Genomic DNA, 26496 nt, shown 5'->3' with positions numbered 1-26496 from the left:
GTAACCCGTGTATACATTTTAGAACTTACCAAGGAAAATGCCATAAGTGTAATTGTTATTTTTAAACTCCTCCTCATTTCAAATAAACTGTTGGTGATAGAAAAGGGGAAACAAAAACAATCTTCAAAAGAACAGACTTTACAACTTAGTTTTTGCATTAGCCTGGCCCTTTCAAGAGCAAAGTTGTCCAAAGAATCTGTCATATGCCTGCATTTTCCTGCCACATAGTGTGGCTTTATTCATCGGCTCCTATATCTACGGTGCATATTAATAAAGTGTCGGTAGGTGGAATCACAGTGATTGGACACAGGCATCTGACACTCCTGGAAGTGTGCCAAATATGAAAACTCTTTGGGTGGCTTTGCTCTTGAAGAAAGCGAAGACTCCACGAATAGAAGACAAAGAAAGAGGCAAGTCTATCCTTTTGCTGGGTGATTTTGTTTCCAGTTTTTATTTTTAATTTTTTTTTTTACAAAAGTATAGGTGATTTCCCCCCCTGAACTCAGAATCTGCAAACAAAACCACCAGATCATTTTTTTTTCCACTCAGAAAGTTTTCATCAATGACATTCTGTGTGATCAAAAAATGAAAGAAATTCAAACATACAAGGAATAAACTAGTTTCTTTTTATATCAAACATTCTTGAAAAGGCGTTTGGCACAGTGCTAAATCATATAGTTAACACTAAATATTTCAAGATACAATAAAATCGGGAGTTAAATCGTGTCTATGCCCTTTAAAAGGGATGAAAATAAAGATACCGGTTATTTTCAGGCTATACAAAATGTATAAACAATATTTTATGTCTTGCGTCCAAAAACGTAACTTTTACATAAAAGACTGCAAAATAATATAATTGGTTCTTAAAACAGCTTTACATTTAAGAAATTCAAATGGAAACAGACAGGTAACAAAGAAGTAAAAAAATTTATTGCAGTATTGTCGCCAGCAGGTATTCTCGGGATCCCTTTTCGTGTATTATTTTCAGGGTGACCTTATACATCAAAATCTACATTTACAAAAAAAAATAAAATAAAATAAAAGTAAAAACAAAAAGTAAAAATAAAAAAACAACTCCTGCAGATAGGTCATAGATACTGCATGCTTTTTTTTAACCCCAACAGAATAAATTATATACGTCTGGAAATTCTGCCATTTTACAGCCTTGGAGAAAAAAAAATAAAAATAAAAACAAACAAAAAAAAATCAAATAAAATTTGATACTTCCCTTGAAACCGGGCTAAACTAAAGAAAGCCATCCGCTGCTAGGTTAAACTCCAAGAACACTTTATTAAGAACATTAACAGACTAATTTTCAACATTCACTTGTTTATTTTTTAAATTTTTTTTGTTGGTTTGTTTTTTTTTAAACAGAAAGTATTTTTCAAGATATAAACAAATTTTTGTTAAACTATAATACAGTGGGAGTAAAAATGTACTGAGAAGTTTCTGCTGTACAACAGCGAAGGAAGCTCCCACAACAATGTTTACCAAACATTTCCTTCAGGCGGCTAAGCTCCATCCTTAACGCTCGATAAAATTGATTTTTTAATTCTTGTTTCTTTCTTTAAATTTTTGCCAGAATGTTGATATTTCAAGTTTTTTGTCTGCTCTCCTGTAAATTTGGCTGCAAATATACAAACATATTATTAGCTGGAAGTTCCGTCCTTGGCTGCATACAGCGATCGTAAAGTCTGAACTACTTTATTAGTCAGCTTATTTCCGCTCGTTAGAGCAATTTTTTTGTAAATGATGTCCGACTCTTTGATATTATCGACCCAAGGCACAAGCTTTCGTCCATCACGGCGTTTGGCCTCAGCCCAAGTGCCACTGTAGGAACCCGCCATCCACTGAACACGGAATCCGTGGCTGGTTTTTTGAACAACTTTTGCAATTTGTGGTCGGTCTTTGTACTTCGGACTACAAATTGCAATGACATCCTGGGCATCGACTGTTTCATTCATCTGCGCTGCCACGTCTGAAGAGTCTGATAATCTTTTTGATTTTCTTAACTGCGGCAGAGAGGGTGTGGCAACGGAAAAAAGAAAGAGGAAAGGTTTTGTTTAGCTGCAACGCCATCATCATCGGAACAAAAACCAAAACAAAAAAAAAAACATCTAAAAGTCGTAAACCCCTGGCACCACGGTGAGACAGCCCACACAGACACCATCCAACCCGCGAGATGCAGTTTAACCTTAACCACCAGTGCCGAAGGAGCGTCAGGTCTTAACACGTGCGTTTTACCAAGTTTTACTGCAATTGCATACAAAATTAAAATCTATAAACGTGTTACAAAAAATTAGATATAAATATTTATATATATATATATATATAGCAAGAAATAGGGACAGAATAGAAAAAGAGGAAATCTAAATTAAAATTACCTTTTACTTTGGATAAATCTCAATGTCTACGTTTTTTTTTGCCTTTTCCGCTAAACCCTTTCTACAAAAAAAGATGTATAAAAGGTTAAGTCTAGCTATGGAATCGCTTCTTACCCCCACAGCAAAATGTATTCAAATACTCCTGACTTTAAAAAAAAAAGGACCACAGCACAGGGACCAAACAATTAGAAATCACATGTCACTCCTAATAAAACACAGGCACAGAAAATATACATCAGGTTTTTTTTTTTTTCCCTTGACTAGATGGAAACCTTAATACAAAATTCCCAGTTCAGTTAGGGGAAAAAAAACCAAAAAAAAACAAAAAACAAAAAAACCCAGTCATTGCTTTTAAAACAGGACATTTACATACTGATAATACATTACACCTGATGCATTGAAGGCAAAATGCTGGGTGCTATAGGAAAGTAGGTCACTGCTGTGTGATCGACATCCCTCCAGCACAAATTAAATTAATGTTAAGCTAATGGGAGCTTCGGAATAGCCAATCACGTGAAGTTAAGAGTTTTATTCCTCTTAGCCCAAGAACATTTTATATGGCTTGCAATAACGTAACCACGAAAGCTCTCATAAACCCTAACATAATCATGGCACAGAATACTAAAGTCTAAAGCGATGGTATGGAACAGGCTGTTCTTGTAATCAATGAAGGCATTCCTTTAAAATATAAGGAATACACTATGGAAAAAAAGAAAAACCAGTGGCCGATCAACAATTTGAAAAAAAAAAAAAAAAAATGGATTTTAGTCCCCAATCTAGATTCTGATCAGTGCTGTGGCAAGGGAAGTGTTTGAACAACAGCCTCTGTTGTTAGAATACCCAGCCAAGAGACTGACCTAGCAACAGAGGCTTCAAACTAATCACGAAGAGCCAGGTAAGAGGTAATTTGGAAGTAAATGTAAGCCTTGTCCATTGACCATGCATACAACAAACTACAATTAGTAGGGAGAAAACACAAAAGGGTCTTTCAGGCAGCTGTTGGCAGAGGAGCAAGGAGGCTTATAGCTTAGGAGGTAAGAAGCTAGCAACAGACCAAGAGGTAGGAAGGACAAAGCGGAAAGAGCAAGGGTTTGTTTTCTTAAAGACCGAGACTCATACACTCAGAATACAGAGCAGCAAGGCATCCCAAAGGGCTTGAACTAATCCAAGTAAATTTTCTGCATGCAAATCCTCAACCCAGCATTACAGGTTATACAATTATTATATGGTGATACTACACATCAGTACGACACATTCACATCAGAAGGATGCACATAGGTGCAAACTCCAGCAACAATAGCAATTATTCAATGTGGAACTGTACTCAAATGTTAAAATAATGCTAAAATGTCTTCCTGCGATGGAAAAACACATCATAATTAAAGGGCTGAACTTTTTGCCTTTAATTAAAGATGAAGCTCCAAAGTCTCTTTAGTGCTCATCGTGTCTGAAGGCTTAGATATTTGGACATTTCTACTGAATGGGATAAGCAAAATGTGAACCATTGTATCCTCATCAGCAGATAACACGACCACATACACTGGGTAAATATTACAGCCCACTAATCTATCATTAATTTTGTTCCAGCAAGACAAGCAACAAAGTTTTGGGTTACCACTTGAGTACAGATTTAGTAACTGAGGCACCACAACCACCAGTCAGAAGCAAACCTTCACCTTTTACTAGAGCTTTGCATAACAATGGTGGCTACAGGGATCAGATAGTCTTTACAAAAATGTAAAAAAAAAAAAGAAGGATCATTAAGGAACCCGAGTTACTTACAGAGAAGTTAGCCATCTTGTGAACAAGCCCATATCTGGACAATCACTACTATACACAAAATAGCCAGCTACTCTAGATGCAGGTAACCATAGTATTAAACAGCAATAGCCTATATCAGTTAGGAGATATATTATTATATGGCTACTTACCCCTGATGTGCCACCAGCTTTCTCCTCTCCCTCACTTTCTTCTTCCTCTGTCTCCGCAACATTATTTTTAGGGCTGTTACCCCCAAGCAAATTGGTAATGGCTTTATTTCGGGCATCTGTGCTTGCTGAGACCTCACCTTCCTCCTCTTCTTCATCAGGGTCTAAGTGTTCCATTAACAGCTTGAACTAGAACAAGGATGAGAGCAAAGAAGACCTGACATAAGAACGCAAAACAACACCACCAGAAGGAAACAAATGAAAAAGGTTTCTATGCTGAGCTTGTGCTTTTATCAGCTAAGAATTGCAGATCAGCAGCAGGAGGAATCAGAAAACTATGCTATATGTTGTGGTCTAATCAACTAAATAAACACTTCATAGAATATGTTAGATCAATCCATCCATGAACCCTTTTTCTTGCCACTGGTGTATGGGTTACATCTGTGGAAGAACAGGCTTTGAAACAGTCTTCTATACGATGGCAATAAATTCCCCCAACAGCAGAACTAAATACTATCCCCGATATACAGCAGTGGTACTCCAAAGGTATTAAATGTTTATGTCCCATATATACCCCACTGGGTTTCAAGTCCTTTGATCGGTTACGTGAAGTATCTATTTCGTTCAAACAACCTCATCTTTGGCGTTTTTTTTTTTTATACTGAAAATATGGGTTTGATAAATAGTTACACTAATTTTGTGGGACAAAAATTGCAACCACCACCATTATATTCAATGCCTTTGCTTTCAGAAAATATACACTGTTCAAAAAAATTAAAGGAACACTTTGAAAACAAATCACATCTCAATGGGGAAAAAATATCATGCTGAATATCTATACTGGTATTGACTGGGTAATGTGTTCGAATGAAATGACGACACATCGTTTGATGGAAATGAAAAATGATCAACCTACAGAGGGCTGAATTCAAAGACACTCCGAAAATTAAAGTGAAAAAGTTATGCAGCAGGCTAGTCCATTTTGCTGAAATTTCATTGCAGCAACTCAAAATGGTACTCAGTAGTTTGTATGCATGCATGCCTGACGGGGCATGCTCCTAATGAGACGACGGATGGTGTCTTGGGGTATTTCCTCCCAGATGTGGACCAGGGCATTACTGAGCTCCTGAACAGACTGAGGTGCAACCTGGTGGCGTTGGATGGACCGAAGCAATGTCCCAGAGGTGCTCTATTGGATTTAGGTCAGGAGAGCGTGGGGCCATTCAACAATATCAATCCCTTCATTCTTCAGAAACTGGCTGCATACTCTTGCCGCATGAGGCCCGGGCATTGTTGTGCACCAGGAGGAACCCAGGACCCACTACACCAGCATTGAGTTTGACAATGGGTCCAAGGATTTCATCTAGATACCTAATAGCAGTTAGGGTGCCATTGTCTAGCCTGTAGAGGACTGTGTCCCTCCTTGGATATGCCTTACCAGACCATCACTGACCCACCACCAAACCGGTCATGCAGAACGAGGTTACAGGCAGCATAACGTTTCTAAATGGCTTCTCCAGACCCTTTCACGTCTGTGACATGTGCTCAGGGTGAACCTGCTCTCATCTGTGAAAAGCACAGGGCGCCAGTGGCAGATCTGCCAAATCTGGTGTTTAATGGCAAATGCCACGGTGCTGGGCAGTAAGCACAGGGCCCACTAGAGGAAGTCAGGCCCTTGGACCACCATCATGAAGACTGTTTCTGATTGTTTGGTCAGAGACAGCCCACACGACTGGCCTGCAGGAGGTCATTTTGTAGAGCTCTGGCAGTGCTTGTCCTGTTCCTCCTTGCACAAGGGAGCAGATACTAGTCCTGCTGATGGGTTGAGGACCTTTTACGGCCCTGTGCAGCTCTCCTAGAGTAACTGCCTGTCTCCTGGAATCTCCTCCATGCTCTTGAGACTGTGCTGGGAGACACAGCAAACCTGGCAAAGGCACAAATTGATGTGCCATTCTAGAGAAGTCTGGACTGCCTGTACACAACCTCTATAAAGTCCAGGTATCGCCTCATGCTAACAGTAGCGACAATGACCCTAGCCAATTGCAAAACTAGTAAAAAAAACATCAGAAAAGAGAAGGAAAAAAAATGTCAGTGGCCTCCACCTGTAAAACCATTCCTGTTTTGGAGGTTGTCTCACTGTTGCCCATCTAGTGCACCTGTTAATGAAATTAACACCAAAGCAGCGGTGCCAACTTTAACCGACAAATTATGCACAAACTATTCCTGTATTTTTTTTTCCTTCTAATTTTCCATGCAATATTCTTTTCACGGTGAAATTTATTCAGATTTACTAAACTAAGTGAAAATTCCCCTTACAAAATGAACATGCTATACTCCTTTTAGAAAATGAACTCCATTGTCTGTTTGTGAAAGTTGCTCCCTGACCCACACCACTGTAGTGCTCCTCTGCCAATACTTTCTCCATCAGCAACACTTTCCAAAGTTTCCTAAATACCTGGGACAGAAGACTAGAGGATCTGCAATAAAACAAGGGAGAGAGAGCACAAGCTGCCCTAGTGTAATCCTGTTTATTTGCCATAAGTTCTAAAACACAAATACACTCTCATGATTTAATGAATGTGAGGCATAAAACAGAAAGAGCCGTTTCTCCATAATGGCTGCTGTGTAAGATGCAGTAAGGCTCAATGACAGCTGAAACAAGCCAAGAGCCGCCGAAGCTGACTCAAAGCTGCCCTATGTGCCGGACCTCTGTAATACAAGAACCCAAGCAACCAGCAAGGAACTGATGTCACGGTTACCAGGATGACTCACTTTGGAGGCATGGCCTCCTTTGTCATGTAACGCCCACCCTGCAACTAACCTATAATAGGGAAAGCCTGATCCCTCCCCTGGCCTGGATCCTAAAGAGGCCATGTACAGAATAAGTTGCAAGCATACTTAAAACAGGTAGGGCACTGGCAACCGTATAAAGAATAGAAACAAAATATCATTAATAAAAACTTAATAAAATGTAATACTTAAAAAGGATTTCTGATTAAAAATTCTATGGATACACACTTTGAAAACAGGGTAATGGGCGATTTATTTACACATAGTACCAATGCTAGAGCAGGAATTCCTACAATGACCGATGTGTGATATCCCACCTGGCCACCAAACCTGGCTGATGAATTTATTAAAACTTTCTATGCTATGGTGTGTGCAGACTTTAAGAAACTGCGTGCTAAACCCAAAGGGAAGATTTGTGGGGGTAATTGGATACCATCTGAAAAAATCAGTCTTAGAAGATCTGAAGAAAAACCACAATGTGGTTATTAGTTTGGCCGATAAAGGGGATTGGATAGTTGTCCAAAATAGAAATCTATGGGAGGCCAATAGGCTGCAATCCGATTGAGCCACCTATGAGATTTTGAGCAAAGATCCATTCCCAGTATATAAATCAGAGATGTCAGGGTTGGTTAGTTATGCCTACAAGAGAGGGGAGTTTTAACAAAAATCCTAAAAACTTTTTTATCAACTTCTTTAAAACACCTTACTATTACCATATCCGCAAGGTCCATTAGTGAGCGTACATGTCTATCAGGGAGGCCTATAGTACTGAGTACAGACAGCATTACCAGAAAGCTATTCCAGTATGTGAACATCTTTCTGCAGCCATTGGTGACAGCCTCACTGGCCTATATTAGGGCTTCTTCCCATGTATTGGAGAACTTAGAAAATTATAGGTGGGAATCTAGTTAATTATGACTGTCACTAGATGTATGCTCGCTCCACACCTCCATTACCCATGAAGGCGGACTGCATGCAGTGGAACACTATCAGAGGTTGACTACATCCATCCATCTCAATCTGAATTTGTCAGTGTAAAAAAATTTCCCTAGAAAATAACTATTTTAAATTCAATGGGTCTTATTATAAACAGCTAGCTGGCACAGCCATGGGTGCCCATTTGGTGCCATGCCAATTTATTTATGGTGTAGTGAGGAAAAATATATCTGGTCCCGTAGCCCCTTTGTCAAGCATTTAGTCTATTATGGGCGCTACATTGATGTATTTTTTATTTGGGATAGCCCAATAGAGACAGTCACTAGCTTTTTTACCTATTGTAATTCCAATCCGTAAAGGATAAAATTTACATTTGTAGTGACTATCCTTCCCCTAGTTTTCTTGGATCTAGTGTTGACTTGGGACAACGAGGGTAGGATCATTTCTAAAAAAAAAAACATTTCAAGGAGACGACTAGTAATTCCAATTGAAAAAGCTGTCACGACCCTAAGTGGAAAGGAAATATCCTTTATAACAAGTTTTTTTATGGTAGAAGTGCTGGCTCAAAAAATCCTCAAAAAAGGGTATAAGAGAGAACACATTCAAAAAGCAGTTGATTGTTATCGTGATGGTTTAGGTAAAAGTTTAAGTAAAAAGGATGAAAGATCAGATGGACATAAGGATTCTCTTTTTATCACTAAATTTAACAACAAACATTGGGCCATAAAAAGGGCCATCCAGAAACAATGCACCGTCTTGAAACAAGCAATTAGACAGTTTATAAGCTGCAGTACTCAATTTGTCATCTATGTTTTGAGGTGCCCTTGTGGGCTATTGTATGTAGGGTGGACTGTGCGCACTAGGTTTGGAGAACACAGGCGCTTCAAAGAGCATAAAATGAATAAGCATAGTGTGCCCAGAAATTTTGCTCAAGTACATGGCGGCAGTAGAGAAGGTTTGGAGCTATTTGAAATTGAGGCTATATACCCATGTACAGGTCCCTCTCAAAAAATTAGCATATTGTGTTAAAGTTCATTATTTTCTGTAATGTACTGATAAACATTAGACTTTCATATATTTTAGATTCATTACACACAACTGAAGTAGTGCAAGCCTTTTATTGTTTTAATATTGATGATTTTGGCATACAGCTCATGAAAAACCAAAATTCCTATCTCAAAAAATTAGCATATTTCATCCGACCAATAAAAAAAAAAAGTTTTTAATACAAAAAAAGTCAACCTTCAAATATTACTCCTCCCCTTGTGGGCGGCGCGCACACCGCCGGAGGCTCGCTCCCGCTGTATTCAGTCACAGCGGGAGTAGGGCCAGGGGAGGAGCGGCGGTGATCAACGCCGCTCTTCCCCGATCGTAGGGGATCGAGTGTGGAGATCCGCCCGCTTGTGTAAACAAAGCGGGCGGATCTCCTAAGTGACAAAGTGACAGATTGCAGGATTCAGCATAGCTGAACCTGCGATCTGTGCCTGTGTCACACATTCCCCTCCCCCCACACACGTTAGTAAGCACCAGGAATACATTAACCCCTCCCTCGCCAATAAAGTTAACCCTTTCCCTGCCAGTGTCATTTTTACAGTAACAGTGCTTATTTATAGCACTGATTACTGTAGTAATGTCACTGGTACCCCCAAAAGTGTCAAAAATCTAAGTCAAGGGTCTGATCTGTCCGCCGCAATCCCGCAAAAAAAAAAAAAAAAATCGCAGATCGCCCCCATTACTAGTTAAAAAAAAAAAAAAAATGACAAAAATGTCCCCATAGTTAGTAGCTGCGATAACTTTTGCGCACACCAATCAAAACACGCTTATTGCGATTTTTTTTACCAAAAATATGTAGCAGAAACAAATTGGCCTAAAATGTTAAAAAATTTTGATTTTTACATTTTTTTTGGGGGGGGGGGGGGAATTTCATATAAAAAAAATGTTATTTTTTTCAAAATTGTCGCTATTTTTTTTGTTTATAGCTCAAAAAGTAAAAATCGCACAGGGGATCAAATACCACCAAAAGAAAGCTCTATTTGTGGGGGGAAAAAAGGACATAAATTTAATTTGGGTACAGCATCGCACGACCGCGCAATTGTCGGTTAAAGTAACGCAGTGCCGAATCGCAAAATATGGCCGGGTCAGGAATGGGGTAAAATCTTCCGGTCTTAAAGCGGTTAAAAATAAGCTCATTGAGAATTTTTTTGTCAAAGACATGTAGCAAAATACATTTTGGCCTAAATATATGACAAAAATGGAATATATTGGATATTTAACTGTCAAAGTAGAAAAATATTGTTATTTTTTCAAAACTGTCGCTTTTTTTATTAATATCGCAAAAAATCAAAATCGGACAGGTGATCAAATACCACCAAAAGAAAGCTCTGTTTGTGGGAAAAAAAGGACGTCAATTTCGTTTGGGTACGGCGTTGTATGACTGCGCAATTGTCAGTCGCACAGTGCCGAATCGCAAAAAGTGGCCTGGACGTAGGACAGCAAAATCCTCCGGTGGTTAAGGCATCCCTTCCCCCACTCTCAAATATATTCCAATACATTGTAAGCTCTATACAGGATGGGTGTGGGTGATTCCTATATCAAGGCACCATCATCCAGGTTTGGTGGTCAGGTGGGATATCGCACACAAATCATTGTAAGAATTCCAGTTGTAGCATTGGTGCCATGAGGAAACAGATCACATATTACCCTGTCTTCAAAGTGTGTATGCATAGCCTTTATGGACATAATTTTGAATCTGAAAACCTTTAGTAAAATATTTTCTTAAGGTTTTAATATTATTTTATTTCTATCAATTATTTACATGGTTGCAGTTACCCTCCTTGTTTTAAGTATGCTTGTCACCCTCTCTGTACATGGCCTCCTAAAGATCCAGCCAGGAGAGGGGTTGGGCTTTCCCTATAAATTAATTAATGTTGGTTGCAGGGTGTTCCAGCTGTCTGTGAGCCTCATTGGACATTTTCTATCTCCGCATCTTACAGCCGCCATTATGGAGGAACAGCTATATCTGTTTTATGCCTCATTTTAATGGAATAATGTGAGCTTATCGAATTGTGTTTTTTATTTTCTGACAAACAGGATTTAACTAGGGTGGCTTGCGCTTGCTCTTCCTTGTTTTATTGCAGATCCTTTTCCCTGCCCAGTGGGTGTCTTGGAGAGCAGCAGTGCCATTGTTATTGTGCAGTCCTATTGTGAATGACTTTTACATCTATGAACTAAAGGGGTTTATGAAGGTATGCGCATTCACTAGTCTTTTGTTGTTGGATTATGACAGAAGCCTAGTGGCATGGGAACTTGGCCTGAGAAGCACATTATAGAAGTCACATACTGTACTTCCTTCCCCATAGCCCTGCAGCACAAGATATTTTGCATCAGCTGCAATAAGGCGCTTTAGGGAATCACTGGAGAAGTATAAAAGGACTGTGGGGGCCTTACACAGGCACCAACATAAGTCCGCTTTGAGCGGCCAAAGTTTTTAGCTTCTCTAATGATCTTACTGTTTACAACCAATATTTTGGTGCCATTTATAATTCAAACATTTAAAATTTGAAGAACTCCTGGTGTCATTGGTTATCAAAGGGGAAAAGGAGACCACCTCTAGGTCCCAGTGCTCACAATGCAGTGGGGATTGGACTTTCAAAAAGCACCCGACATTGCTAAAAGCAGGAAACGATTGTTACAATAGAAACTAGTGGATCACATAAAGATCACGTAACTATGAACCAGTATTTGAAGTTGCTAGTAGTACACAGTTGGCAGTTCTTACTGTAATGATCTGCTGCAATAAGGAATGAATACTGGCAAACTAAAGGCTAATTCAGGACAACCCTTTCCATTAACTGCATGCCTCCGTTTTGTTGCAAGCAGTACTGAGATTACGATTAAAAACAGACAGGGGGCACCTGTGTCCTTCAAGAAAAGAATTATACAAGTATAAAGATTTAGTATCTCACTTTCAGATGTTCACACGCAGCCCAACAGAGTTGGGCAACACAGCAAATAAGCAGCAACAAGCCCAAGAATACAACAGAAAACGTGGGACTATGAGCAGTTTAAAGAGCCACCAGAAGGGCCTCATATCCGAAGCGGGCATCAGATGAGGCTGAAAAGTCCACCTGGCAGAACTTGTGAACAGAAGACTAAAGCCCCATACACATTAGTAGTTTTTGTTTGTTCAACCCAGCAGGGCTGAACAAAAAAAAAAAACACTGACAGCTTACAAGGAGCCACTGTACTACAGCGATCACCCCAATTATTCTATTGTGTTCTGACATGGGGATGGGCTCACCCCCCCCCCCCCCCCCTGTAGGGACACTGCGGTCAGCCTCTCACCCATGCAGACAATGGGAGTACATTTCCTTCTGAAAACTGGAGCCAGACGAGGAAGAATTATGTTCTTGTTGAGGTGAAAGGAAGAAATTACCTAAGCAAAGAAGGAAGTCCTGGGCTTTAGAACCACCAAGTCCCTACCAGAAAAAGTTCCTCGCTGGATAAGGCTGCAGGTTCACACTCTTGCCTTGCAGATGTGATAGCTGCAAGGAATACCACACCTTGGGGGCAAGAATAGAGAGGAATGGCTGTAATGGGTTTAAATGGATATTTCTAAAGCATAGAGAAAACCAGATTCTGATCCCATGGAGTCACAGGGGAATGAAGAAAACTATATTGGAGACTGCCTGTACACGACGACGATTGGTCCCACACAGAAAGTCCTATAATGGAAGCCTGAGAATCACAAAGTGATGTATGCCTTTCATCGGGTATAATAAACCTTGCAGGTGGTGGACATTTGAGCTTTTTACATTGTAGGAATCATCTATTCAGAGATTCCCTTGTCTCTCACAACCTGGGCTTTTACAGCCACATCATTAAAGTCAGCAGTGAAGAAGCAGGATGGTGAATGAGGTCTCTGAGACAGAAGATCCAGGGGGTCCGACAGCCCACCGGAATGCCCTCCATCTTAAGCCTGCAAAACAGAGGAGGAAGTAAATTATGGGGAGGAAAGGCATAGATCAGAGTGTAATGATCCCATGTAGTCATGAGAGCATCCACTGCTTCAATTAGAAGATCACTGTATCTGGAGACCAGACATTGCTAGCTGAGGAAGTCTGCCTGCCATTTAACTACACCTAGAATTTAAACTGCGGACAAGGGTGGAACATGAAGTTTTGTCCACTACAAAATCCGTTCTACCTCACTTGCTGCGGTGAGACTTCTAGCTCCTCTGTGATGACTGATGTATGCTATCGCCGTGGCATTGTCCAACCAATTTCAGATAGCATGACCATCCAGCAGAATAATCCAACGATGCCCTACCACTCGACCTTCCAGGATGGTAATCTGGAGACAAGACATCTCTGGTAACCAAGTCCCCTGCATAGACAGACAGGGTGCCAAAGGACTCAACCCTGGCCTAACAGGCTAGCATTAATTCTGAGGATCTTCCAAAATACAGAAAGAAATAACTTCAGTTTCTAGAGCTACCAATCCAGGGACAACCTGGTCCTCAGTGTCAAACAAATTGTCTAGTCCAGATACTGGTCTAACTTAGAATGAGAATAATGCATTTTAAAGGTTTAGAATCAAACTGGACAAATGGAACTGCCTCGAAAAAGGCTACCATCAGACCTAAGACTCGTGCAAAAGTGGAGAGAGACTACTCCTGGACTGGAGAGCTCGATTAAAATTGGAGAGCCTGAAGTTTCTCCTATAGTAGAAACACTCTGGCATGTGCGGTGGCTAGGACTGAGCCAGATTCTTCTGTTAATTCAAATTACTATTTCTGAAGTTTCAAAATCAAGCTATCTGACAGAGTCCACGCCAAATGTTCCCTTAATAGGAGATCACCTAAATATCCCACAATGGGGATGTCACAAGAGCGCATCAGGGTTAGTATTGGGACCAGGACCATGGTGACCATCCAAGGTGAAGAGAAAAGGCTGATGGGAAGGACTACTAAATGATAGTGTAGGGTCCCCAAAGGAAAGCAAAGCAGGAGACCCAATGGCAAAGGTGAGATAGCAGGCAGTATTAACGTATTAATAATTGAAAGCTACAACCAATTGCTCCAAATGTTTTATGATCAAGGGATCAAACACAGCAGTGGCAAGAACCCTTTTAAGGGATTTTGACCAGTCAGTGAGGATTTAGCAAAGCAAGAGATGAAGATAAGGGGAGTCAGTGGTAACAGACCGTAAAACTTGTAAAAGTAGTTGCACTGAGAAAGTCTTGAGCTTTAAAGGCGCCAAGACTAGGAATAATACTGGCAGAACCAACACAGCTGGTAATATCGTTTCAGAATTGTGCACTCTGCTTCAATAGGAGCCAAACTGATTTCAAGCTTGTCTGAGGAGGATCGGACTAAATCAGAATCAGAGACTCGCTGGCTAATTGCTCAGAGACCAAGAGCAGATCAAGTACAGAATCTACATGGGAAGGTATATTGGCCTCTGAGTTTAGAGTCAGCATATAACTTGCTAATTTGGTCCATAAAGCCCAACTCAAACGGAGTCTTCAATAACACTGGAAAATACAGAGGCAATGCCCCAGAAAAGTGCTCAGTAGAAAGCACCCTATGCGAAATCCACAGCAGAAAGAAATTACCAAAAGGCTAAACCTAGCCAACCAGGTAATATGGAGCTCAACCAGGAACAACTGTAGCTCACCTGAAAGAAAAAAAAAAAAAAACAACAACATACACTCTCAGAGGATTAATTCTCTCAAACAGCGGCCTGCAAAACGTTGTGACCAAAAGCAGCATCCGTAGATGCTAGCACATTTTATAAAATTTAAAGTGTGCACAGACCAAGTGGCCGCCTTGCCAACCTGCACCACTAACACTTGATGGCGGAAGGCCCAGGAGGCACTAAGCGCCCGTTTAGAATGCGCCTTACCAGGGAACAAAGGAACCTGACCCTTGATGGAATAGGCCTGCACCACCGCCTGTCTTGTCCATCTGGAAATGGTCGCTGCAGACACGACCGACCGAACGTTCGGACCGGAAGTGACGCACATCGCGGAAGTGAGGACTGCGATCCCACTCCGACGCTATCCTTTTTGCGCTTTGTGTACTCAGCAAATGTGAGTAGTTTTAATGATATTTTAATAAAGTACCCGTTATCCAGACATACTGCACTATTTTGAGTATTCTGTTTTGAGAGCCATTGTGACTGTGGAGAGTCTGGAGAGGGAGAGGGAGCCAAATCATCCGCAGCAGCCCAGATATCTGACCCTAGTGGAGTACGGCATATAATTGGAGAGGAGCCCCCTGGATTAGTGATAAGGCTTTTTACCCTTAGTCTTTAAGGTGAGCGGCTAGAACACCCTGAGGGGATAAGGAGAAGCACCCCACTATTTGCAGCACGGTGTTTGGTGAAGGAGTAGCACCTGTGGACTTAACTTACCCACTTGAACACATCTGTTTATTCATTTTTTTATTTATTTTGGACTTTGTTTACACCCAGACCGTTATATAATATGTTTGTGAAGCACTGAGGACACTTTGGCTTTATATATATGCACCCGAGCACCTTATTTGTCACTAAAGCATCATCAGCACATTAAGTGGTTTTTAGAGTATTGCACTTTTATTTTTATTTTAAATTGTTTACTATGAATATGGACTTAATTTATATGGTATAGTTCTCTTCTATATATATTGTGATAGGCACACACACCAGATATAGTTTATTTATTTAATATTGTTCACCTACCCAGAAGCGCAGTACCCCCCACCGTTTATAAACCTTAGGAAGGAACTACTCACAAGGGTGACGCACCACTTTATGTCTGTGAACCAACAGGTAAGGTAAACGACAAGACAACGCCGCCAGCTACGACACCCTGCGTGCAGAAGTAATAGCGACCAAGAAGGCTACATTCTGGGACAATGCAGCAGAAGAAGCTCATTAATATTTTCGAAAGGTGGGTACTGGAGAACCGACAGCACCAAATCGAGATCCCACGGAGGCAACGGTGAACGAACTGGGGGAGATAAGTGGCGAACCCCCTGAATAAATGTGCAAACCAAAAAATGCGTAGCCAAAGGACGGTAAGAGACGACCGCCAGGTCCGAAAACCTGGCCCTTGATGGTACCAAAGGCCAGGTGATGCGCAAAACCTTGTTGGAGGAATGCCAAAATCCAAGCCACCAAAAGGGAACAGGGATGAACCCCAAGAGACTCACACTGTGCAATGAACGTCTTCCAAGCGCGATGGTAAAATCTTCCTAGAGGTAGGTTTTCTAGCCTTTTACAGACAACCCCCTATCCTTCACCACCTGGCTTCAATAGCCAAGCGGTTAAAGCCAGTGACTGATGAAAGATTGGCCCTTGGGTCAAAAGATCGTCTCTGACAGGAAGTCTCCAAGGGGCATCGGTGACTAGCTGTACCAGATCGGCGTACCAAGACTGGCGAGGCCAGTCTGGAGCCACTAGTAGGACAGGATCCCTTCTGCCTCGATCCTTCTTCTTGGTGAGACGAAAGGTCAACAGGTCTAACTCGGGAGTTCCCCACCTGAGACACAGCTGAACCTTAGGAGTGCCGGCTACCTCCCGAGCTGCCAGGACACTTCTCGTGCCCTATTGGTAATTGAAATATGCCACGGCCGTGGCATTGTCCGATTGAATCCTTACCTGGCACTCCTGAAGGCGATTTGCCCAATGAGCCAGACAAATCTTACCGCCCGAATTTCCAGTATATTGATCGGTAGTCTTGACTCCCCGGAGTCCAGAACCTTTGAGCACATCCGTGCCAAAAACGCCTCCCCACCCGGAAAGCCTGTAAAAAGCCGGGACCAACGTCCAGTACAGGGGAAGGAAGGATTTGCCCTGTCGAAGCGCCGGACAGCAAAGTCACCATATCAGGGACCCTCTCGAATCCCGGCTCAACAGAATCAGATTATCTAGAGCAGGGGTGGGGAACCTGCGGCCCGCACAATAGTTGCGTCCGGCCCCTCCACGTGCCGCTGTGTCAGAAGGAGCCGATGGAGCACACTGTGGTCAGTCTGCATTGAAAGGGGGCACGCTGTGGTCAGTCTGCATTGAAAGGGGGCACGCTGTGGTCAGTCTGCATTGAAAGGGGGCACGCTGTGGTCAGTCTGCATTGAAAGGGGGCACGCTGTGGTCAGTCTGCATTGAAAGGGGGCACGCTGTGGTCAGTCTGCATTGAAAGGGGGCACGCTGTGGTCAGTCTGCATTGAAAGGGCGCACGCTGTGGTCAGTCTGCATTGAAAGGGCGCACGCTGCGGTCAGTCTGCATTGAAAGGGCGCACGCTGCGGTCAGTCTGCATTGAAAGGGCGCACGCTGCGGTCAGTCTGCATTGAAAGGGCGCACGCTGCGGTCAGTCTGCATTGAAAGGGCGCACGCTGCGGTCAGTCTGCATTGAAAGGGCGCACGCTGCGGTCAGTCTGCATTGAAAGGGCGCACGCTGCGGTCAGTCTGCATTGAAAGGGCGCACGCTGCGGTCAGTCTGCATTGAAAGGGCGCACGCTGCGGTCAGTCTGCATTGAAAGGGCGCACGCTGCGGTCAGTCTGCATTGAAAGGGCGCACGCTGCGGTCAGTCTGCATTGAAAGGGCGCACGCTGCGGTCAGTCTGCATTGAAAGGGCGCACGCTGCGGTCAGTCTGCATTGAAAGGGCGCACGCTGCGGTCAGTCTGCATTGAAAGGGCGCACGCTGCGGTCAGTCTGCATTGAAAGGGCGCACGCTGCGGTCAGTCTGCATTGAAAGGGCGCACGCTGCGGTCAGTCTGCATTGAAAGGGCGCACGCTGCGGTCAGTCTGCATTGAAAGGGCGCACGCTGCGGTCAGTCTGCATTGAAAGGGGGCACGCTGCGGTCAGTCTGCATTGAAAGGGGGCACGCTGCGGTCAGGCTGCATTGAAAGGGGGCACGATGCGGTCAGTCTGCATTGAAAGGGGGCACGCTGCGGTCAGTCTGCATTGAAAGGGCGCACGCTGCGGTCAGTCTGCATTGAAAGGGCGCACGCTGCGGTCAGTCTGCATTGAAAGGGCGCACGCTGCGGTCAGTCTGCATTGAAAGGGCGCACGCTGCGGTCAGTCTGCATTGAAAGGGCGCACGCTGCGGTCAGTCTGCATTGAAAGGGCGCACGCTGCGGTCAGTCTGCATTGAAAGGGCGCACGCTGCGGTCAGTCTGCATTGAAAGGGCGCACGCTGCGGTCAGTCTGCATTGAAAGGGCGCACGCTGCGTCAGTCTGCATTGAAAGGGCGCACGCTGCGGTCAGTCTGCATTGAAAGGGCGCACGCTGCGGTCAGTCTGCATTGAAAGGGCGCACGCTGCGGTCAGTCTGCATTGAAAGGGCGCACGCTGCGGTCAGTCTGCATTGAAAGGGCGCACGCTGCGGTCAGTCTGCATTGAAAGGGCGCACGCTGCGTCAGTCTGCATTGAAAGGGCGCACGCTGCGGTCAGTCTGCATTGAAAGGGCGCACGCTGCGGTCAGTCTGCATTGAAAGGGCGCACGCTGCGGTCAGTCTGCATTGAAAGGGCGCACGCTGCGGTCAGTCTGCATTGAAAGGGGGCACGCTGCGGTCAGTCTGCATTGAAAGGGCGCACGCTGCGGTCCGTCTGCATTGAAAGGGGGCACGCTGTGGTCATTCTGCATTGAAAGGGGGCACACTATACCTTGATTACTGAAGGTCCCTTTCACACATTTGTGACCTCAAAGTCACACAATTTTTTACAGCGTTTTTTGCCGCAAAGCAATGCCTATTACATTTATGCATACATTTTGTACGGCCCTCGAATGATGTTACAAAAATCCAAATGGCCCTTGGCAGAAAAAAGGTTCCCCACCCCTGATCTAGAGACTGTGGATCTTTATTCCACTTGGCAAGAATCTCCCTTTCCAGAAACTCGAGTGGAACTGTGTAAACGGAACCTCCTCAAAAGGTAGACACCATCAGGCACAGCAAACCCCCTGGCTGAAGCCGAGTCCAGAGACAGACCCAGATAGTCCAACTTGGTGGACAGTACCAGAGCAGATTTTTGTTAGTCCAATTTCCAACCAAACTCCTACAGAGTCCGCACAGTAATTTACAGGTTGGCCTTTAGAGCAGTTGGAGACTTCGCTCACAGAAGAAGATAGTCCAGGTACCAAGTATGGCTACAATGCAAACACTGGGGCCAACACATTTATGAATACTCGAGGAGCTGAGGCAAGACCAAAGAGTAATGCCATGAATTGATCATGCTCCTCACCCACGATAAGCAGAGGAAACGCTGATGACCGAGCTAAATTGGAATATGAAATTAAGCGTCCTTTGATGTGGGGATGCTACTACTGTATGAATGGACTCCATTCAGAACTTCTGTAGCGGCAAAAACAGTTCAAAGCCTTGAGGTCCAGGATTGGACGTACCTTGCCTTCCTTCCTGGGAACTGTAAACAGGTTTGACTAGAAACCTTGAAAACGTTCCGATTTTGGAACCGGAACAATCACCCCTTGTAGTAGAAAGTCTTGCACCATCCCGAGAGACCCCGCAGGCGGTCTGGAGAGAAACGCAGATTGAAAGGAAAAAACCTCACTGGAGGATAAGACCGAAACTCGATCTTGTAGCGGGTCCTGATCAGCTTGAGGACCCACCTGTCTTGAAACAGGGAGGTCCATGGGTTTTGGAAAGAAGCGAAGAAATCCCCCACCTCAGACACGGTAAAAACCCGGTCTCTGACTATACTCCTCATCCCTGGCAGCCTGTGGAAGAAGAGTACTCTTCCCCTCTTTAAGACCCTTGATGATATCATCAAGGTAGATCCAAACAGGCGATCCCCCAAAAAGGGGAGAACAGAGAAGGCCGTCTTGGAAGACTGGTCCGCAGACCAGCATTTCAGCGATATCATGCGCCGAATGACCACTGCTGTCACGGAAAGCCTAGAAACTAAGGGATCCAGAGAGGCACCACAGACAAACTGCAACCCCTGGACCAACTGGTCAGCCAGCTCACATGGGCAGGAGGAAGCTGTTCCCCCTCTAGATCCTGGCGCAAAAGCTTTGCCCACTCCGTTAAAGTCGGAACACCAATGCTATTGTGAACCACGGCCTTAGTAAACATGTGGCAGGTCAAAGCCTCGGCTCTCCTTTCAAAGGGGACTTTAAAAGCTGGAGACTTCTCCAACGGGATTAGAGTGGAGTTATTCAGCCTGAAAACTTGAGAATCCCCCACAGGTGGGACTGACCATTTTTTTTTTTTTTTAACAGGGACTCTTCAAAGGGATACTGTCTAGCGAAAACGCTTAGGCACCGATATATTGCGTTTAGGTCACGGACTCCCGACAATTTTGTCAAAGTAGGCAGAAAAGGGGAATACCTTTTGCCACTTTAGGGGAGCTGCGGGTATCAAAGGGGACCAGCACCTCCAATTTTTACACAGCGGCATCCTCCAATTTTTAACCGCTTGCCGACCGCCGCACGACTATTTACTGCGGCGGTCAGCCCCTCACAGGCAAAGCGACGTAGGACTAAGTCGCTAGCCTGTGAGGCTCTAGGGAGCGAGCGCACGCTGCCGGAGGCGCACGGTCAGGAAGGGGGTAAAATCTTCCGGGGCTTAAGTGGTTAAAGTTGTCCGCACCAATACAATTAGTGCATCCATCAGCGCCGTTGAATGCGCGGCTGCAGTAGAAGAGGAATCATCATCACCATCAGAGCACTCAAAGTGCGTGGACGCAGATCCAGTAAGGTCGCTACATACTAAGCTCACCCCAAAACATAACAATCAGGATTGCTACATAGACACAACAGGCAGGGGAGGGACACCGACCTAGGGCCCACGAATAGACCCCATAAAAAACAAAATAGGGGGTTGCCCTCTGAGCCCTTTCATAGAGGCACGCATGAAAATAAATGGCCACTTTGAAGGCGGCTGCCCACCGTTGGCAGATGGTCCGCAGCCCTATGCAATAATGACGGCATGCTGTCATCAAAGGTGACCAGCCCCCCCTCCAGGGTAGGCGCCAAGCTGGCTGCATGGCCTAGTAGGCTGCAAGCTGTGGCCTACATTTTGAGGGGTATGGAAGACCCACAGTGACCCTAAACAGGCTGGGGAGGATGGTAACCTGGGGATCCCACGTTCACCCCAAAACCCTCAACTCAAGGGAGAGAGGGGGGGAGCAACTACCTACCATAACATGGAACCAGGTGGGCACCGCTCCGGGCAGATCACCTTTCCACTGGAATGGGGTGCTGTCGGCCAGGAGGAACGCTGCGACCAGGTCGCATGCATCCTTGCGAGACATTTATCACGCAGGCCAGCCCCCGTCCAGTGGGGGTATGTCGCGGTTGACCTAGCATGGAGCTGAGGCCTGCACGAGCTCGCTGGCCGGACTAGGGGGAACCTTAAGGATCTAGAATATCCAGTCTGTCGCCCAGTCAAGCAGTTGAATGTAATTCTCATATGAACAGAAAATAATAAAAGAGGGAAAAAATTCCATGTAAAGGGAAAAAACGCTAGAACCAGAGATCCCAGCAAGGAACTAGGTTCTTAATCCTGACCAGGCAGAAAAAAAAACTGAATGCCTATAGAAAGACGTGGGAGTATAACCCCTGGGACAGCCCCATACTCCTGGTAAAGCTTATTCCTACCTAGTGTCCTGTAGAGGGCAGCATAACCCAATGGTCAAGAAGATTCTGGAGCTGTATCCATCAATGAACGAAAGAGAAAACAGATAAACTTAACAGAGCTGAAGAACCCCACCCTCCTGGCACACTAGCAATAAACTGAGGTTTGCTGCTAGTCCGAGCAGGTAACCTGGACTGGCTTACAGTTTCTGTTTGCCAGTGTCCAATAGGCAACAGTATGATAGTGAAAAACTGTGTGTTCCGTAATAGATGAAGAAAGTTACATTTCTGGTAGGAAGAAAAAAATAAAATGGGCAGTCCCAGAGAGTACACCCTCTCTCTTTCTGCATAGGATGTCAGTTTTGTATCAAAGCAGTGTCAGAGAAGGAATACAAACCCAACTCAAAATAGAGGGGCAGGTACTGCGTCCATCAATGAACTTGAGAAAAGGATTTTACCGTAAGTCAAAAATCCAGTTCGCTCTATTGGTTATTGACAGATGCAGTCTCTGATGCATATCAGTAGGGACGTCCCAAAGCAGTGCCATAAAATTTGGGGTGGGAAGAGCAGAAAAAATGGATTTTTGTAAGAACTTACCGTAAAATCCTTTTCTCTTAAGCTCATTGACAGACGTAGTCTTCTTGATTCTCAAGAGCTGGGTTATGTTGTCTCCGCAGGAGTAGGACTAGGCAGAAAGACAAAACGTTCTGGCTCCACCTTAGGGGCAGTCCCTGAGGGTATATCCTCCCTCTCTCTGCTACAGGGAATCAGTTCTGTTTAAAGCAGTACAGAGAATTTAACCCAACCCAACTCAATGATAGAGGGGCGGGTACTACGTCTGTCAATGAGCTTAAGAGAAAAGGATTTTACGGTAAGTTCTTACAAAAATCCATTTTTCTCTATCACTCATTGACAGACGTAGTCTTCTTGATTCTCAAGAGCTGGGACATCCAGAAGCAGTGCCACAAAATGAGGGGTGGGATTGACAGAATCAAAATCCAATCTAGAAGGCCCAACTGGAGCCAACCAGAAGTATCAAAGGACTCATCGAGTAAACAGATGAGACCTACCCCACAAATCCTCGAGGTAGACCAACAGTCTCCTCAAACAGTGGCCTGCAGGAACCTTGCAGCCAGAAGAGGCATCTGACGATGCCATCACATAAACCTTATACAATATTGTAAAGGTATGAACCGACTAAACAGTCGCCTTGAAAACCTGAACAACTGACGCCTGATGGCGGAAGGTCCAGGAAACTAAGCGCCCGAGTAAAATGCGCCTTAACAGGGAACGGGGGATCCCGACCCTTAGATAAAATAAGCCTATACCACCGTCTGTCTGATCCATCTAAAGATGGTCGCAGCAGAACAGGCAACCCCTTCTTAGGGCCATCCGTGATCACAAACAGTGAATCCGTCTTACAAATTGAATCCGTAGTATTCAAGTATATCCTGATCGCCCGAACTACATCCACGGAATGCCATGCAAATTCTCGAGGATGATTGGGCTAAGGACATAGGAAGGACAATACACTGTCCTTATTCAATGAAACTTTGAAACCACCTTAGAAGGAAGGATGGATTCGGATGAAGAACAACCTTATCCCTATGAACCACCAGATCTGGGGAACAACAGGATAATGCAGCCAGTTCTGACACCCTGCGTGCAGAAGTGATAGCCACCAAGAAGACCACCTTCTGGGATAAAGTAGGCAAGGGAATCTCCCTGATATTTTCAAAGGGAGGTGTCTGAAGAACCGACAGCACCAAATTAAGATCCCAGGATGGTAACGGCGCGTGCACTGGCAGAGCCAGGTGTCGCACTCCCTGGATGAAATTCCGCACCAAGGAATGAGTAGACAAAAGCTTCTGAAAGAAGATAGCAAATGCTGAAACCAGACCCTTGATAACACTCAAGGCCAGCTTCTGCTGAACTCCCTGTTGCAGAAAGCCAATATTCGGACTACCGAATAAAGATGTAGATGGAACCCAAGGGATTCACATCACACAATATAAGACTTCCATGTACGATGATAATCTTTCTGGAAGTCGCTTTCCTTGTTTTAACTAGAGTAGGAATAACTGAAGCTGACAATCCCTTGTCCTTCAGCACCTGGGTCTCAATAACCAGGCCGTTTAAAACCAGCGATCGTAAAGCAGGATGGAAGATCGGTCCCTGAGACAGTAGATCCTCCCTGAGAGGAAGTCTCCACGGGACGTCCGCCATCAGTCTGACCAAGTCGGCGTAACAAGCTCGACGAGGCCAGTCCGGAGCTGCCAGGATTACTGGAATTCCTTCCTCCTCTATCTTGCGAAGAAGTCTTGGCAGTAACCCAAGAGGAGGGAAGGCATACATTAGCTGGTATTGCCCCCACGGGGCGATCAGTGCGTCTGCGGTTTCTGCTAGAGGATCGCGGGAGCGAGCCACGAATCTCTGAACTTTCCTGTTGAATCGAGATGCCAACAGATCCATATCCGGGGTGCCCCATCGTAGGCACAACTGGTGGAAAACTTCTGGATGGAGGGACCATTCCCCCTGATCCAGAGTCTGACGGCTGAGATAATCTGCCTGCCAATTCTCCACCCCCGGAATGAACACCGCAGAGATTGCTGGAACAAATCGTTCCGCCCAGCGAAGAATGCAAGCCACTTCTTTGGCCGCTCGGACACTCTTGGTGCCCCCCTGGTGATTGACATAAGCCACGGCCGTGGCGTAGTCCGACTGGATCCGAACCGGGCTGCCCTGGAGCTGCTCGGTCCAGTGAATCAGACAAAGTCTGATCGCTCTCAGTTCCAATACATTTATCGGTAACCTGGATTCTTCCGGGGACCAAAGTCCCTGGACAGATAACTGACCGAGAATTCCTCCCCATCCGGATAGACTGGCATCCGTGGTCACTGTCGTCCAATATATTGGCAGAAATGACTTTCCCTGGCTGAGCATCGGAGACCGAAGCCACCAGACCAGAGACTCTCTGGTCTGTTTGCTCAATCGGATCTGATTGTCCAGGGATTCCGGATTCCGATTCCATCTGAGAGGAATCTCTTGCTGAAGAATTCGGGTATGGGACTGGGCAAATGGGACTGCTTCGAAGGAAGCCACCATCAACCCCAGACCCCTCATGCAAGTCCGAAGGGAAGACCAGCTGTTGGTGGACTGCTGATTGAATCTTTCGGAGTTTCCCTACCGGAAGAAAAACTCTTGTCCTGACTGTGTCTAGAATTAGACCCAGATATTCGAGCCTCTGGGTGGGAACCAGAAATGACTTTTGCTGGTTCACCAGCCACCCGAATTCCTGTAAAGAAATCATAGTAATTTCTATGTTTTGTAGCAAGGTCTGAGGAGACTCTGCATGAAGCAGAAGATCGTCTAGGTAACCTAGAATCGATATGCCTCTTTGGCGCAGAAGGGCCAACACCTTTGTGAAGACCCGCGGAGCCGTGGCGAGACCGAAAGGTAACGCCCCAAACTGATAGTGGTTCTCTTCTACGGAAAAACGTAGAAACCGCTGATGTCCTGCGAAAATGGGAATGTGAAGATATGCGTCCTAGATGTCTATGGACGCTAGGACATCCCCTGGAAGCAGAAAGGCTGCTACTGTGCGAAAGGACTCCATTCTGAATCTTCTTATGTAGACAAAAGAATTGAGTGCCCTTAAGTCCAGAATTGGACGCACTTTGCCCTCTTTCCTGGGTATTGTAAATAGGTTTGAATAAAAACCCCTGAAAGCGTACTGTCCAAGGAACGTGGACTACCACTCCTTGTTGTAGTAAATCTGTGACTGCTCTCCACAGATCGTCTAAACGATCCGGGGATAGTCGGCTATTGGAAGGGAAGAATCGCGCCGGTGGGAGAGATCGAAACTCGATCTTGTACCCTGACCTTATGACTTCGCAAACCCATCTGTCCGGGATTCTGGAAAGCCATGGATCCGGGAACCGGCGAAGACGTCCCCCCACCCCAGTTATGGGTGGGGGGTGCACCTTCAGGCTTTGGACGGTTTATCTTCAGGTCTAGAGGGGGCGGGCTTTTGCTTGCCCGACCAACGACCCCTGACGCCTCCTGCAGGAGCTTTGGAGGACTTAATTTTTTCACCCGCGGGACGAAAAAAACCTCTTGTGAGCAGAAAAAGAAGGCCCTCGTCTTTGACGAGTTCCTTTACCTTTAAAATTTTTGCGGTAAAAAGGTGCTCTTTCCACCCGTGAGATCCTTAATGATCTCATCTAAGTTGGCTCCAACTAGACGCTCTCCTAAAAAGGGGAAATTAGCCAATGCTTTTTTGGAACCTTGGTCGGCTAACCAACCTTTTAGCCACAGTGTACGCTTGAGAACCACCGCTGAGACTGATGCTCGCGCCAATAATGAAGTGGCGTCTAACGCCGCATCACACACAAACTGTAACCCCTGTATCATCTGTTCCAACAAATCTGATACCGCCTGAGGGACCTCTTCTAGGTCCCGGCGTAACCACTTGGTCCATACAGTTACAGCCTGCGAAACCAGACCAATAGCAATTATTGGTCTGAAAGCTGATCCAATCAAGGTAAACATGGTGCGAGACATAGCTTCTATCTTGCGATCCACTGGATCTTTAAAAGACGGAGCGTCTTCTAGAGGAATAACCCTGGCTTTATTCAATCTAGCAATTGGTGAATCCACCACAGGTGGTTCTGTCCATTTCTTAATGAGGGTTTCCTCAAACGGATAACGCCTGTTAATGCGTTTAGAAATAGTAGAAATGCGTTTTGGCAGACTCCATTCTTCTTTGATTGGATTGCCAAAACATTTGGGCAATGGAAAAAACCTTCGCCACTAGATGCGTTTTTAGTCCCAAAGGGGATTTCAGTTTCAGCTATTTCTGACGGAATACCCTGTAA

General features: G+C 44.7%; 1 protein-coding gene across 1 annotated transcript in view; it reads right to left on the bottom strand.

Annotated features, from left to right (window-relative positions):
* Positions 1 to 1270: 1270 nt before the first annotated feature.
* NIPBL (NIPBL cohesin loading factor) overlaps positions 1271 to 26496 on the bottom strand; it is a 287177-nt gene continuing 261951 nt past the window's right edge. The window contains exons 46-47 of the mRNA XM_082258716.1: positions 4316 to 4501; positions 1271 to 2012 (exon numbers count right to left, since the gene is read on the bottom strand). Coding sequence (XP_082114842.1) covers positions 1650 to 2012; positions 4316 to 4501 — 549 coding nt within the window. The 3' untranslated portion in view covers positions 1271 to 1649. The remainder of the gene's footprint in view (positions 2013 to 4315; positions 4502 to 26496) is intronic.

The sequence above is a fragment of the Pelophylax lessonae genome, assembly GCF_965119305.1.
Source record: "Pelophylax lessonae genome assembly, chromosome: 1".
Lineage (NCBI taxonomy): Eukaryota > Metazoa > Chordata > Amphibia > Anura > Ranidae > Pelophylax > Pelophylax lessonae.
This window is presented reverse-complemented; position numbering and strand designations above follow the sequence as displayed.